Source organism: Dunckerocampus dactyliophorus, chromosome 12 (genome assembly GCF_027744805.1).
Source record: "Dunckerocampus dactyliophorus isolate RoL2022-P2 chromosome 12, RoL_Ddac_1.1, whole genome shotgun sequence".
Taxonomy (NCBI): Eukaryota; Metazoa; Chordata; class Actinopteri; order Syngnathiformes; family Syngnathidae; genus Dunckerocampus; species Dunckerocampus dactyliophorus.
In genome coordinates this window covers 25449216-25465054 of record NC_072830.1, presented here as the reverse complement: position 1 = coordinate 25465054, position 15839 = coordinate 25449216, and the positions used below count along the sequence as shown (strand labels likewise).

General features: G+C 40.2%; 1 protein-coding gene across 6 annotated transcripts in view; it reads left to right on the top strand.

The window, feature by feature from the left end:
• grm5b (glutamate receptor, metabotropic 5b) overlaps positions 1-15839 on the top strand; it is a 75228-nt gene that overhangs the window by 51882 nt on the left and 7507 nt on the right. For all 6 annotated transcript variants that reach the window (XR_008573168.1, XM_054794471.1, XM_054794473.1 and 3 more), the window contains 8 exons: positions 1589-1757; positions 3698-3824; positions 7234-7351; positions 7498-7684; positions 7915-8073; positions 9094-9219; positions 9718-9900; positions 11865-12031. Coding sequence is in view for 5 of the 6 variants with exons in the window: in XM_054794471.1 (XP_054650446.1) it covers positions 1589-1757; positions 3698-3824; positions 7234-7351; positions 7498-7684; positions 7915-8073; positions 9094-9219; positions 9718-9900; positions 11865-12031 (1236 nt within the window). In the remaining variant the exon portion in view is untranslated. The remainder of the gene's footprint in view (positions 1-1588; positions 1758-3697; positions 3825-7233; positions 7352-7497; positions 7685-7914; positions 8074-9093; positions 9220-9717; positions 9901-11864; positions 12032-15839) is intronic.

Below are 15839 nucleotides of genomic sequence, written 5' to 3'. Positions count from 1 at the left end.
ATGTTAACATAATCTTTAATATACAGTATATCCAGGTCATTGATATCTTTGACAACAAGCACTCTTGCTGGTCCTCCATTTATCTTGATGTAGATTTTGCCGTTGGTGCTCCAAGTGCTTTGTATCTTTCCCTGCTTCCTCAAGTCTTGTGCTTTCTTGGCGATGTCAGCGTTATTTTGTCAGATGCTCATTCATGTATACCAGGGGTCACCAACCCATCGATCGTGAGCTACTGGTCGATCTTTGAGACGTTGCCGGTCGATTGCGAAAATTTTAGGAAAAAAATGTGTTATTACATCAGTGCCCTCCCCACCCGGAGAGCGACCAACAGGCACGCATTTTGATCACTGAACATGCCCGTACTCCTTGCCGCCCTCCAGGCACGCAAGCCGCAAGCTCCAGCCAGGAGCCCAGTCCCCAAAATCCGACTGGAGATAACAGCGCACGCCTCACAAAAAGCTTTCAGGGGAAAGCAAAAGAGAGACATAAAGAGAGAGAGAGCGACACAGCACACCGATGGGTCTGAGCACACAATTATTGTACGTTAATATGGCTGAAAAGCCGCCTTTGCTAACTCAAAATGAAGGCACAAATATAACTCCATAGACGTTCACCTCCAAAAAACCTTGAAGCTGCGGCTCGTTAAGGCTGAGTATTGGAGCGCATTGGCCAGTCTCTCTCTCCTCGCCCACGACACTGAGCCAACAAGCCGAGTTGTAGTTGAGAGCCGACGCCACAAGCTCGACCCCGACAAAGATCTACAAAAGTAGGGATGGCCAAAGTGCGGCTGAGGGGCCATCCGCGGCCCACGGCTCATTTGTCATTAAATATTTGTTTAAGCAGGGAATCGTTCATTGGTGCATTCTGATCCATCTCCACAATTATAGTTTTCATTTGCACAGTGATATTTTCCTTTGCTTCTTTCTCCTCCTCAGGAGTGGTGCGCAAGGCAGCGTTAACTTCCAATAGTGCCTTGATATCATACCGTAGAACCTTGATATCATTGCATAATGCTCCATTTTCTTCCATAGGGTTTTTAACCTCCTTAAGATCATCTTGTAATACCTTGATATATTCTCATAGTGCCTTGGTATCCTTGCTCAGTGCTATTTTCCTCCTTAAATTTTATGACTTCATCAGGTATCGTTATAAGTATTCCGTGCGCATGTACATATTCAATCTGTGACACCTGACACGGAAATTCTAGCCTTGTTTTGCTCTAGTATCTCTCTCATCTCTTGCCTCAAGGCATGTAATTACATCAAAATTTTGCTCTAGAGAATATCGTCGAATTCTGGAACTGGTTTTACAGTCGAGGCGCCATCCTCCTCACCCTCCTCATCCGACAGCCAGACTGGCACTGTTTCTGAATCAGCAGATTCTGATGTACAGGGCTGGTACCATTTCGCTTTGTGTTTGGTATTGTTGCTAGGCGAATCACTTTGAACTTCAGCATTCAGCCAGTTAGCTGGACTTGCTAGCAGCTGTCAGCACTTATTTTATTTCCAGGAATGTATACCTTTCTCTCTAAATAAAAAAAAAAAGCTGTGTGATGATAATGCACTCTCTGTGTGCTCTCTGTCTCCAGGTATGAAATAATGAACTTTAAGAAGATGGGGAAAGACTACTATGATTACATTAATGTGGGAAGCTGGGACAATAGTGGATTGAAGATAGATGATGACGAAATCTGGTCGAGCAAGGACACAGTCATCAAGTCAGTTTGCAGCGAACCCTGCGATAAGGGTCAGATTAAGGTAAGGGGAATGAATTATTGAAGATAAGCCTGTTTGTGTACATACTCATTAAAAAAAACAGAGTAGTGAAAAATAACATGTTAACGGTGGTGACTAAATTACATATTTAATTAATTACATTAAAAATTTTAACATAATAAATGCATGCGCATCATGGCAGGCCACATTTCTCTGTTAGGATGGCAGATGGAGGCACAGTGTAGCGTCTCGACAGTCACACAGAGTTTGATGCTCTTTTATAACTTTATTCTGATCTGCAATTCCAACACTCCGAATCAAAATTTGAAGACCACTTGAATTTACATTTGAAGCATTTTTAAGTTGCACGAGAGCACCAAACATGGGACATTGAAAGGTGGAAGAAAGTTTTATTCTTTGATGAGGAAAAAATGTAACCTTGACGGTCCTGATGGCTTTAAAGATTACTGGCATGAAAAGGAGATCCCACCTTTCCACACGGCACTGTGTAGGATGGCCATCATGATCTGGGTTGCTTTTACTTCAATGGAACCATGGAGCTTCAGGTTGTGCAGGGGCGTCAGATGGCAGCTGGCTATGTGGAGATGTTGCAGGGGGCATCCCTCATGACTGAAGACCCTCGTCTGTGTGGTAATGATTGGGTTTCTCAGCAGGACAACGCTGCAGTTCAAAATGCTAGTTTCACAAACTTCTTCAAGAGGAATAACCTCACTCTTTTGGACCATTCTGCATGTTCTCCTGATCTAAATCCAACTGAGAGCATTCGGGGATGGATGACACGGAAGTTTACAAAAATGAACAGTGGATGCCCTCCGCGAAGCCATCTTCACCACCTGGAGCAAAATTCCCACTAGCCTCCTGGAAACACTGGCATCAAGCATGCCCAAACCAATTTTTGAGATGTTTAAAAAGAGTGGCTCGACTACCCATTACTGAGTCGTTTTTTTAACATTTCATTTTTATATTAGGAGGGTTTTGGGGTATTTTGAGCTCTGGTCTTATACTTTTGATCAGCTGATGAACAGCCTGTTTTAGTTTAATGTTTTTTTTTTGCCATAAATTGCTTACTCTGATATTTGAAGCCTTACTCACGTTTCTTCTTTTTGCATTTTGAAGCTCTGCTTAGAACCTCCTTATGTTCCAACAGTGCAAAATGGAAATTCTTGACATTTTTCAACTGGTCTTCAAATTTTGATTGGGAGTATATTTATCTCCAACTCACAAACACATCTCTCTAGTCATCCTCGGAACAACCCTTTCTGCACTCATGCAAGGTACATTCACAGACACTCCGAACTCTGAATATCACGTCATCTTCATTATGCGTATATGTGTGGTCTAGATAAACAGAGAAGCAATACACTCAAAGTAACTCACTCTTGATGTAAAACATAATTAAAGTCACTTACTGGTTCAAATAATGATAATGCACTGTTCTCTTTGTGCTGTCAGGCACTGTTCACATGTTGATGCATTCAAGCTCACTGCCAAACTCTTAATGCAGAAGTACAATTTGCTGCATTGAAATATGCTCGCAAATCCCAGAAAATAGACTCAAAACATGTGACTTCAACGTAGATTACGTGCTGTCTTTGAACGCAAAAGAGACTGACTAGCATTAGGCAAATAGATTTTCAGACATGTGGTATCTTTTTAAATGTTCATTTAGAGCTGTTGATACATACAAATACAGTATATACTGTACAATGGTTTCCTGTCATTTACCTTTCTCTTAATAAAATACAGTAAAATTGGGCATATTTCACACATACTGTAGTTACGATTAGTAGTAGCGATTAATCACGATTAATTAAACTGTGATTAATTAGAGTATTATTATTTGTCATTATCGTTTGACAGCCCTGGTTGCTGATGAGATCATGTGGTCCTCCTCAGTACAAATATTCAACAGCTGATTGAACCTGAACAGATGTGTCAAGTCAAATTTTATTCTTTTATAGGTGATCCGTAAAGGTGAGGTGAGCTGCTGCTGGACGTGCACTCCCTGTAAAGAAAACGAGTTTGTGTTTGACGAGTACACCTGCCGAGCTTGTGACCTGGGCTCCTGGCCTACTGATGACCTCACAGGTCAGTCTTTGTATTTTTTTTTTTAAGTGTTGGCAATGTAGCAAATGTGCAATAATGAAATTACCATGTCATCACAGATACAATTAGCATAATATTATTGTAGGTTCTCCACCCTCCACTACATTTTCCCCACTGTAATTCTTTTTAATTTGCTGGCAACATGATCACTGGTGTTTTAATTACTCTCAATCCAGAGCAGCTTTCAGTGCAAACATTTTTCCTCTGCGGTGAAAATGTATTTCTCCTTCACTGCATTCCAAGAGGACGACTATTGCCTTGTTGTTCTTTCAGAAGCTCATTATGCTGCTTGCTAGCTGCTTGCCATGCAATGATTAAAACATGAAAAGAATCCTGCTGAACATTCAAATTGAGCCTCAATGACAGAGACACAAGGCACCTCACTTAATGGAGCAGACATATTTTGCAGATTTAAAGAGAAGCACAAAGGCAAGTCTCACGAGGGGATTTTTGCTCAAATACTAGTGTTGTGTGCTCCCCAGGCGATACAGTGTACGCTCGCTGGCCAGATGTGGTTGTAATTTGCAGAAGTTTCCGAACTGTGTGTATTACAAAGCAGGATATGTGGGTTACGTTGCTTTCCTACATGACAGGGTCAAAGGGCAGGTGAGCCTAGTGTTGTGGGTGGCAAGTATCAATATTTAGATTACCGTAAATTCCGGTCGATAAGCCGCTACTTTTTTCTTAAACTTCGAACCCTGCGACTTGTACAGCGGTGTGGCTAATTGGTGGCTAAATTGTAATCTCCTTTACTTCAGAACTAATACTAATTGTTCAAATTATGTGCTGCTCGGAAGTCGGTAAGGAAACGGTAGGTCTTTCTTTGGCAGGAGCCAATCACGAGCACTCACAATGCGCTTGTCAACCCACTGGAAATTGCAGGTCATTATATATAACAGTATAACAATACAACAGTGTGACTCCCTCATCACACAGCAACTTAATACTCAAAAGGTATAACTGACAAACATACAAACATGTACCAATAAAAGTATGGAGTGAAAAAAAGCAACTCTTTTAAAGTTTTCCCATAATGCATTGCGTCTGAGCAACCCATTAATTGGGGTGCTGCAATGATGTCATCCTCCCTCTGGGCTCTGGGTTCCAGGCTCATTTGGCTCCCTCTGGACAGAGGCAGCATTGCAGCGCCATCCATCCATTTTCTAGGCTGCTTGTCCTCCAATGAAAAGCTTCGCTCAAACTAAATGCATTATTGGAAAACTTTAAAATGTTTTTTTCTCATATTGGTACATGTTTGTATATTATTCAGGTATACCTTTTGAGTGTTAAGTTGCTGTGTAGTGAGTTTAGTGTTTGTAAGATGACACCATGAGCCAGACTGTTGTAATGAGTAATGACCTCCTGCAATTTCCAATGGGTTGACAAGCTTGTTGTGAGTTTTTTTATAGCTCATGATTGGCTCCTGTCAAATAAAGAGTTGCATGGTCCTCATGGACTCGTGAGCTCCACAATAAGCCATTTTATGACGTGCGGCTTATACACCAGTGCGGATTATATATGTACAAATCTGTTTTTTCCTCTAAATTTAGTGGCTGCGGCTTACACGCTGGAATTTAAGGTAGATTTATTCTTCTCTCTTATTCTAATAGAAATAGTAAGAGTGGAGGAGTAATAGGACAGCCAAAGACTACGCCAAAATGGAAAAGGACACAGAAAGGTTGGGCCGTGAAGTTGGTGTGAAAGCCATGAAAACAAATAGGCAATTGTCAGAAAAAATAGAGGACAAAAACAGGGAAATAGAGTTGAGAAAAGTTGCTTCGAAAAATGGAAGAGAAATAAATTGAGAGTCTGGCAGAAGCAGCAGCCAATGAGAGTGAAACGAGCAGAAAAAGAGAGGATTAGTTTTGGGCTTGCAGCTTCTTCTCTGGTCAGTGAAGTTTCACAGTTGAAGTTTGAATGTATTTGAAGTGCCACGTCTTTGTATTGACTTAGCTCTCCAAACTGTCCCTAACTTTAAATAACTTTTAGTCTTCATGTGCTGTTACACAATTTAATGAAGTTAATCCCATTTCCATCCTGTGCTCAATCATGATTAATCGCCATTAATCACGGGATCCCTGTCCCAATTCTTTAAACCTATTTTAGTATTGTTTTACATGCATGTCTTTCAGTGATGCAGAGCCTAATAATAGTGATAATAATAAAACTAATAATGATAACAGAAAATAAATATTAATATATGTCTACTCATTTGTGTTCTGAATGTATTTTTTGTACATTTTCAAAGGTAAAAATCGTTGAATTTTCATATCATATCATATACACAGCAAAAACCAGAGGTGAGGCAGTGGCAAACAGACCCTCTGAATGTGTAGCCCCTCACAAACTGGGTCGCAGTTGGCGAAACTGGCGCCTGCCCGTTTCTGTTTCTCAGCAGGTCACTAATGTGCTTGCAGCAAGATTTATTGAACACCAAGACTTTCTACAGCCGGTGTAATGTATTTAATGCGAGCGTGACATCATTATTCTTGCTGATTGGACAATAAACTGCAGAGAAAAGTCATAAGGTGAGGCAGACAGTACTCTGACGCACCTGAAGGGGGCGTACATGTAAGTCTGGCTTTAAAGAGGCAGTGCCGCAAAGGCGTCTCAGGCAGGTCATGGATATCTTTACATGCACATTTTCAGTAAAGTCCGTGTCTGTACATGTAATTAAAATCAGTCCGTTTCTTTTAAGAAGGATGACACTTGTCTAGCGGCAGAGTTTGTTTGATTGTAATGCATCCCGTTATAATGACCATATGTGCTGGTTTTTGAGGCAGTTGGAGACACTGGTGACGGGTGCTAATATTTTATAAATCCCTTAAATAGGTCAGTTTCCGCCAGGCTGCGCATGCTGACAAAATGTACTCAGAAAGGTGATCTAATACTACAGAAGACCCAAGAGGGTCCTTCCACTTCCGTGGTTGGGCCCTAAATATATTTTATTTCTAATCCAGATGGAGCAGTCCACCTGTTTGAGAATCGTGGCGAGACCGATGTATGTGCAGTGAAAGCGTGGCAATAATTAAAGATGCTGCAACTGTGGGGGCCATGACAACAATTCACAGCTGGAGCGAGAGATTGAAAACAGGAGCGAAAAAATCAAAGCATTTAACTGTTATGCACTGCTGCTACACTTCTGTAGATCTAGACCAGAAGAAACAAGATGCAAGGAATAAACACTAACATGGATAATGGATCATTTTGGATACTGTGACACTGTCTTGTACAACAACTGGTTTAGAAAACATCGGATCAAATAGAGAACATCAAAGATTCTGTGAAAGACTGTGTTTTATTTTCTTCGAACATCATCAGACTGTACCAAACATGGTCCACTCAGCATGCCCTATGAATTAATGGTTAAATAATGTGATTCCACACCCAGGATGTGATCCGATCCCAGTGGAGTACCTGAGATGGGGGGACCCCGAGCCCATTGCTGCTGTGGTGTTTGCCTGCCTTGGACTCATGGCCACATTCTTTGTCACTGCTGTCTTCATCAGGTATCAGATATTGCTGTCTTTCCAGCAGACTGTGTACATTTCTGTTGGAAAAACAAAGAAACAGTCCCTAAGCACAAAGTACTGTGTCTATGAAGCATGTGATATTTCATCGTGTAATTTCCTGTGTTATATATCCTTCTCTTCAGGTTCAGGGACACCCCTGTCGTGAAATCCTCCAGCAGAGAGCTATGCTACATAATACTGGCAGGCATCTGCTTGGGGTACCTGTGTACCTTCAGCCTCATCGCCAAACCACATGTCATCCATTGCTACCTCCAACGTTTGGGAATCGGTCTGTCACCTGCCATGAGCTACTCTGCGCTGGTCACTAAGGTGAGAACTATGGAAGAGTAGAAGTTCTATAAAGTGTAAGATACCTCTAATATAAAACATTGCTATCTTGCCTTGGTCTGTAGGGAATATGCACAGAAAGACTTAAAGAGCAGGAGAAAACAGTAAACATGCAACGTATGGCAGCTATGGAAAAGTAAACCAAGATAGGGAAAAAACTGAATGGATATTATGCTCATAAGACCCTGCTAATATTTGCATTCTGCTCCTAGACTAACCGCATTGCACGGATCCTGGCCGGCAGCAAGAAGAAAATTTGTACCAAGAAGCCTCGTTTCATGTCTGCCTGTGCCCAGCTCATCATTGCCTTCCTGCTCATACTGCTACAGCTCGGCATCATTGTAGCTCTCTTCCTCATGGAGCCCCCACAGGTGACTGTGTTCCTCTTTTTCGAACGTGCAAATAGAATTGAAGGGTTGCACCTTGACATGAGCACACACGCACAAAACAATGCAAAAGCAATTATATATGACAAATGAAGTGGACAAATGAATATTTAACATCATTTTTACCTTGGCTGAAGACGCTTGTGGGCAAAGATGGCAAGGAGTGGAGAGGCATGAGGGAAGGGGACGCCGTCTTAATACATCTTTCTTGAATGCAATGAGTTTTTTCACCGCTTTTGTCAAATTGACAGCACTCACAACTTTCTATGGCCTCTTTTATTCAGCAGTCGCACTCAATGAAACAATGCACAGACAGTGAGTCACCAACGCGCAGGGTGCTTTGTTTGGGCACTCGGAATGATACAGTACAGGGCAACCAGACTAGCTTGTTACGCACAATACTGTAAAAGAAAATGTGGGAAACATTTTTCCTACAGTTTTTTCTTGAAAACCAAATCATACCCAAACTGGGACGTTTGAAAACCAAGGTGTGACTGTATATGTAATGCAAATTTAAAATTGATCCTTTACAGTTGGTGATATTTTATTATTTGAATAAAAAAAGTTAAATGAATTAAATGAATAGATAAGTAATAATTAAATAATAATATCCATCAATGTGTTTTATTAAACACTGCATAATTCTAACACACTTAATTTTCTTGTGATTGAGCAAAAATACTCATAGGAATAATAGTATTTTTTTCGTATTTTCTGTGCTCCTACAGTTTTGTAATATTATAGGAATTACTTAATACCATTATAAATAATTATCATTGTAATGACTTGACCGATATGTTCCTTTTTTTAATCTTTAATTATGCTGGTTATGAACCTTTCTGAAGAAAAGTCATAAGAACGATGAGCAAATGAGGCCTGATGGTGCCGAGTGTCTCATTGCATACCTGCAACATTTGGAGTAAAGTCAATTATTTTCATTGAAGCTTGTGAAAGAATTGCTCGGTGTATAAAATAACAGCTTCCTGGTTTCATTCCTCCACGCAGGTGATCCATGACTATCCCAGCATACGCCAAGTCAACCTCATATGCAACACCACTAACTTGGGTGTGGTCGCCCCTCTGGGATACAATGGCCTGCTCATCCTCAGCTGTACCTTCTATGCCTTCAAGGTAATGGCTGGACCTTCTTATTCCGATCATGTGTGCAATTAAATCCGTTTTTGCAGACTTGAATGATTAAATGTGTTTCAGTAGATCAATAAAAATCTTCAGAAATGGGACATCATCTCAGAGGATTAGTTATGACCTGTCTTTTCATGTGACAGAAGTCACACAGACTGATAAAATAATTGAATTGCTGCTGGCTGATTAACCGAGACTGGTGAATGAAATTTGATTTCCCCAAATGTAAATTAAAGTCCATATTTGATTATTTGTGGCCTGTAGCCATCAATTTTCTCCACAATGTGAAAACTGTTTAGTAGAAAGAGACCAGGGATGACATAAACTCCAAACAACTCGGCGCCACAGGCGTTTCTTATACCTCATATAACTGAGGTATAATGAAGTTCCCGGACTTAATTGTCTTCAGTTATTAAATGTGGCCCAATTAATGCAAAATCAGGTGAACAATAAAATAATTTGCTTCCGCCTGTCTTCTTCTTCTAGACCCGCAACGTTCCTGCTAATTTCAATGAGGCAAAGTACATTGCATTTACCATGTACACCACCTGCATTATTTGGCTGGCCTTTGTTCCCATCTACTTTGGCTCCAATTACAAAATTATCACCATGTGCTTCAGTGTCAGCCTCAGCGCCACAGTGGCCCTTTGCTGCATGTTCGTACCGAAGGTAAGTTTAAGGCCTCCTCTTCCCACCTTGGCTGCTTGTTCTTTCTAGTGTGTACCGTATTCATGTTTGCAACTCCAGTATACTTTTCTCCAAAAAGTTGTGACCTTTTTTTTTAAATCCGCCACAATCTCTTTGTCATCTTTCCCCAATTAAAAAAAATCAGTATCTATAGACTAAAGTATCTTTAGTATCTACTCCAACAATTGAGAGTGACAACTGTATTCACCTAATAATTTTTTTTTAATGCAGCCTTCTGCAATACAGCACTGTTTTTTGTTTCAGAATATAAATGTTTCTGTTCTTGACAATGATGCATGGTAACACATGTGATGCACTCCTACAATAATTAAGATATTGCTTGTGTTTGTTAAAGGTTTACCCACTCAATAACACCTACAATACATTATGGTTGATGCTAGTGGATGCTATTTTAAGAAAGTTATGCACTTCATTAGGGATGTCCGATAATATCGGCGGGGTGATATTCTCGACAGATATTGTCATAAAAATGAGAGATTTCTGATCATATCAGTGTGGGTTTTTGCGCCGCTAATGATATCAGTGCGTGATGACTAGGGGTATAACTGAGGGTACAACCTGTACCTAGGTATTTGGGCTGCAGTTTCGGTTTGGTTTCTATACTTTCTTTGTGTGTAAAGAAAACACATTTTTTCTCCATCAATTTGCCCTTTAATATTAAATGATCTTTTAAATGAATATGAAATTCCAATCTACTGACTCCAATAAATAAAATTCTCAAATAAAAAATAAAAATACCATACAGAAAAATTGAAAAATGTGGGGGCGACTTTGATGTGTACATGAAAGATGATAAAAACCAATCCAATGTAGGGCGGTATATTGTGCGAAAAACTATAAAATCTTTGTGTGACAGGTGACGATGCAAATGTGTGTAATATCTAATAATATATGTGATTAGAAAGAACAAGCTACGGGCCGAAAATGGCCTCTGGGCCACACTTTGAACACCCCCTGGTTTACAGTGGTTGTTGGTAAGAATTTGAACAGCGTGATGTTTATTTTATTTTTATTAAAGTTCCTTACCTGAATTTCAGCTCTAGTAGCTGCAGCGTGCAGACTGTTCTCACATCTACTGAACAATGGCGGCACACTGCTTTCATCTTAATCCCTTTATGGAGGTGAAGTGTTCAAAAACAACGTCAGCCGGGAGGCAGGGGCATGACGCTGAGGAGATCTGCTGGGTCCGAGACACCTCGCGCATTGCCGACACTGTCGGGCGTGGCACGGCTGTTGTCGCCTACTCCCTCCAATATAGTCCTATACTGTCGCCTTTTTGTCTGCTTTTAGGCAGACTGTCTCTGTCTTGAAATATGTACAGTGTGGGAAAGGGGGCGTCACATCGTGGGGAGGGCTTTTCACCAGCCTGGAAAGGCACGCGCGCGCACACACATTGCAAAATGTACTGAAAACCTGCCGGTCCGTAAGGTGGATTGTCTCATGCAGGGCAGACCGAATGCCACACGGTATTACCGTGTACCGTTAAAAAACAGGAAACAAGGTGAAAACTAAAGAAAAGCAAAACTAAAGTACAACCTGTCCTGTGAAACATAATGTAAAGCGCTAGTTGTATTGTATGTATTGTCATTTGTATTGCATAGCGCAGTATTTGTTTTATTTTGCACAAGCAGTGTTTATTTGTGAAATGCATGCAGTGGCATCACAGTAAACAAAGCATTATGTGCACATTGCACAACATTACAATTCGAGGGAAGAGCTGCTGCTGATATCGGCATCGGTAATGAAGTGCTGGACAATATCTGGATATCTGTAGGAAAGCCAATATCAAGCATCTCTACAATTCTTTAATAATAGCTAGACTAGACTAGACTACTGTTTTTGCATTACAGTGCTCATTTGAATTGTCATCCTACCAAGAGGTGTAAGCTCAATATTGGTGTATATTTTACGTTCTGTCATCCAAGGTATACATCATACTGGCCAAACCAGAGCGTAATGTGCGCAGTGCCTTTACCACCAGTACTGTGGTACGCATGCACGTGGGAGATGGAAAGTCCTCCTCAGCCGCTAGCCGCTCCTCTAGTCTGGTTAACCTGTGGAAACGCAGAGGCTCCACTGCCGAGACTCTCAGGTATGTGTGTCTTTGTTTGAGCTCTCTGAATGATTCATTTACTGAAGCTCTCCGCCTGACTGTTCTTCTGACCCTAACATGAACTGCAGACAATTGGCTAATAGGGACATGGCAATGCGGAGATGGGAATGAACTGAGTGGAAGGGAAGAAAAGGGGAACAAATAAAGGAGGAGAACATGTTTGATTGAAAATAATAAAAAAAAAAACATATTGTCATGATGGGTGACTGAGAAACTTAATGGCTTTGCACCAATCTTAAGGCAATCCTCTTGTCATCTATGGCAGCAAGCAAAGGATCAAAAGACACAAAGGCAGTGATGGACAGTCACGTTCCCATACTGAAAAGGGTTGAGGAGAAAAAACAAATGTCAGCATGTTACTTGAGCTCACCCTGCTTGGCAAGCAAGATTTCAATCGTACTTTTTATGAGAAATATCAGGGGTCCTTCCATCTTTGTTGCTTTTATTCCCCTCTGCACTACTTGGGTCTTGTCCAAATTGGCAGCGTTGCCTACCTCAGTGCTGAGATGTTGCCTTTAGATGCTGTCATGTTGACACGGACAACTTTTAGGCAAATATACTCGAGGTAGTGAAGTGCGTTTTTCACATAAGCATACTGTATATTATACTATGATTCATATTATTACATAATATAATATTATATATTTGGGGTGTCAAGATCTTGTGTCACAAAATGTGCCACGATTTCTTGAGATAAAAAAATGTCTCGTGTGCACTAGGTTAGGGACGATAATAAATTAATGAATTACTCATAAAATAAATGAAATTGAACTCGATCATTTTGGTGGCGTCGATATACAGTATTGCCATGTGCATGCGTGGTTGTTTCCCTCGACTCCCGCCGCCAAACAGGCATGAAGAGAGTTCACTCTGTGCATTGGTTCAGCATTTGTTCCACTGAACAATGGCATGAACGGAGTGAGCCCGTGTGTCAGGCATAAAGTCAGTTTGTGGAGAAGAGTTTAACGTATTCGACGTTACATTAGTAGATTGCATATTGTCGTATCTTTTTTATATTCTGGCATTGTACTTTTCTTAAAAGTAAAGTTGACATCTCGCTTCGTTCTCGTAGACCCAATCTCGTGTATGGTCACGTCTCATGAACTGAATGTTTTGTGACACCCCTATTATATATTGTATTATAAGCATATATTAATGAAGTCATTACAATCAATACTGCAGTTATATTTCACCATTTGCAACATTAAGCGAGTTTTCATTGGTCATACAAATTTTCCGTTTCGTTTCTGCTCCCTTACAGTATCTGGTGGAGACATTAGACTCATTTGTTGGTACGCCAAAGCCACAAATATGTGTTATTGTTAGCAGAACCTGGGTCGTACACTTTCTTGACAGCATACGATGTGTTGTCTACTTCTGTCAATCTATTGGAATGTAAAGAAACGTGTGTGCATTTTCAGGGAAAGGCGAAGTCTTTATTGTACCTTCAAATGTGGCGTGAGGTTTAATCAGACGTTCCACTATGCATTAATCACATGAATTAATGTGACAAAAAAGGATGAGGGAAAAAAGGAAGGGGCAGGGGACAAATTGTGACAATTAAAGAGGGGACAATGGTGGAAAAAAGAAAGTCAGCGATTACCTGACAGTGACAAATGAAGAACATAAGGTCATTTAAAAATAGAACAGAGTATGAAATATACTGAAAATACTGGAAATTCATTGAATTCATGTGAAAATATCTATTGAATCAAAATAAGATTCAACTCTACAGTATGTGAAATGATGTGACTTGGAAAAAAAAACCAACAAATCTTTTTGTGTCATTACCTAAATGCACAAGACTATTAGACTTTGTATGACCTCATAGTGTGAGCCATTCTCTCCTGGCAAGAGGTGGCATTTGAGTCTATTGATTTGTCAGATTTCAACTTCTCTGCAGTATTACATTGAGAAGTACATTTGTTGTCCGATGATCCTCATTCTGTCAATTTGTTGTTGCTATTATGTGTGTTCTGGAACATGGTTTCTTTAGACTTTTGATAAAATGGCCTTAACGTTAAAGGCTTTGCTCCATTGCTTACATGGTTCTAGGTAAGCAATGTCCAATGTATCAAAAAAAAAATCAACTATGATAAGCAAGCATTTGAATGTTGACAGAACTAACAGAATGCTATTAAATTTTTGGCCAGGGTTGATTATTCTTTATACACATTATACCAAATAACTGCACACTGTACTGGGGATGCTTGATAATATCGGTCGGCCAATATTGATGCACAAGTCAGTTAGCCACATGCTCAGTATGTCTATGGTGTGGAATAATTACCAAATTTTTCCTTTGAATTGTAAGTATGTAATTTGCAATGACTGTAAAGTGTTACATTTTGCTCACTGCGTGTAATGCACCTCCACGTAGATCGCAGCGCTGACTACTAATGAGAAACAGGTACCTCTTCACGCCCTTTTCAGTGAATGCAAAGCTGCTGCACATTGCGCCAAATAGGAAATAGAAATCCAAAATAAAAGCACAAAACAGGAAAAACTTGAAAACTTAAAGAAAGCCACAACTAAAGTCCAACCTGTCATGCGGAACATGACATAAAGTGCTGGTTATGCAAGGGGGTGGTAAGTAGGGGTGGGGGAAATAATTGATTCTTAGATGCATCGAGATGCGGACATTGACTATTTTTAATCGATTCATGAATGCCAATAATCGATGGACGGAAAGCGGAAGTGCAGCCTTTATGGTGGTGTATCTAAGACGCTACCAGAATGGCTGAGTGTAAACTCCGACCCGCACCTGCTGGATTTAAGCGAGCGTCTGGAAGCACTTTGGCTTTCACGTAGTTGAAGGTAAAGATGAGCTGGACAAGAACCACACAATATGCAAGCTTTGCCATACAAGCTAAAAATATTTTGGGATCGTGTCAAATGAAAAACCACATAGCACGTTTCGACTCGAACAAGGAGGAAAAACAGCCAGCTGAAGTCGCGGCCGACCAGAGAACCATCGAGCAGGTGATAACTAATTTTCCACCCAACTCTGAAAAAGTGTGGTTATGTCACCGTAACAGCGCACTTCATTACTGATGACTGGAAGTTAGCGGCTCATGTGCTACAAAGGAGAGGAATGAATGAGCGCCTTACGGGTGCGAATATGGCTGAGCTGTTCAATAATGTTGCAGAGGCGTGTTGATTTCTTGTGGCCTATTCATTTGTATTTTTTGTATTATTTGTGACTAAGGGCAGCCTAGTTTTTTTGGTTATTCATAATACACTGAAGTCTGCAAGCATTATTCTTGTACGAGAGCCGCTGATACATAAATCTATATTTTGCATGAAAGCTGTTTTGGACTTTGCTACACAGCGAAAATATTATTTTGTCAGATATTCCATGCTCAGCATTTTAGTTTGAATTCAGAAGTCTTTATTATTTATTTATGAATAATGGAAGATTTTTTTATGTTGGTTATTCAGAATATGCTGAAGTTTGTTAATTTTATACATGCTGCTACTGGTGCACTTTTAGTTTTCCTGCTGGTTCTGTGCAGTGGCAAATACGTTGGGAGATGTAACCTTCTAATGATTAAGATAATGGAAGTAAATTCATCTGTTTCATGTTTAGTTTAATTGTGGATCATTACAAATACGCTTTGCTTTTGCAGTACACAGTGAGTAAAAGAAATTATATAGAGAAAAAATTCCACATAAAAAAATTAAACTACTGATCATAAAAAAAGATGCATCGATAATCGTTTTATCATCGCATCGCAGGCCTCTGAATCATAAATCGCCAGAGATTCCCACCCCTAGTAGTAAGGCC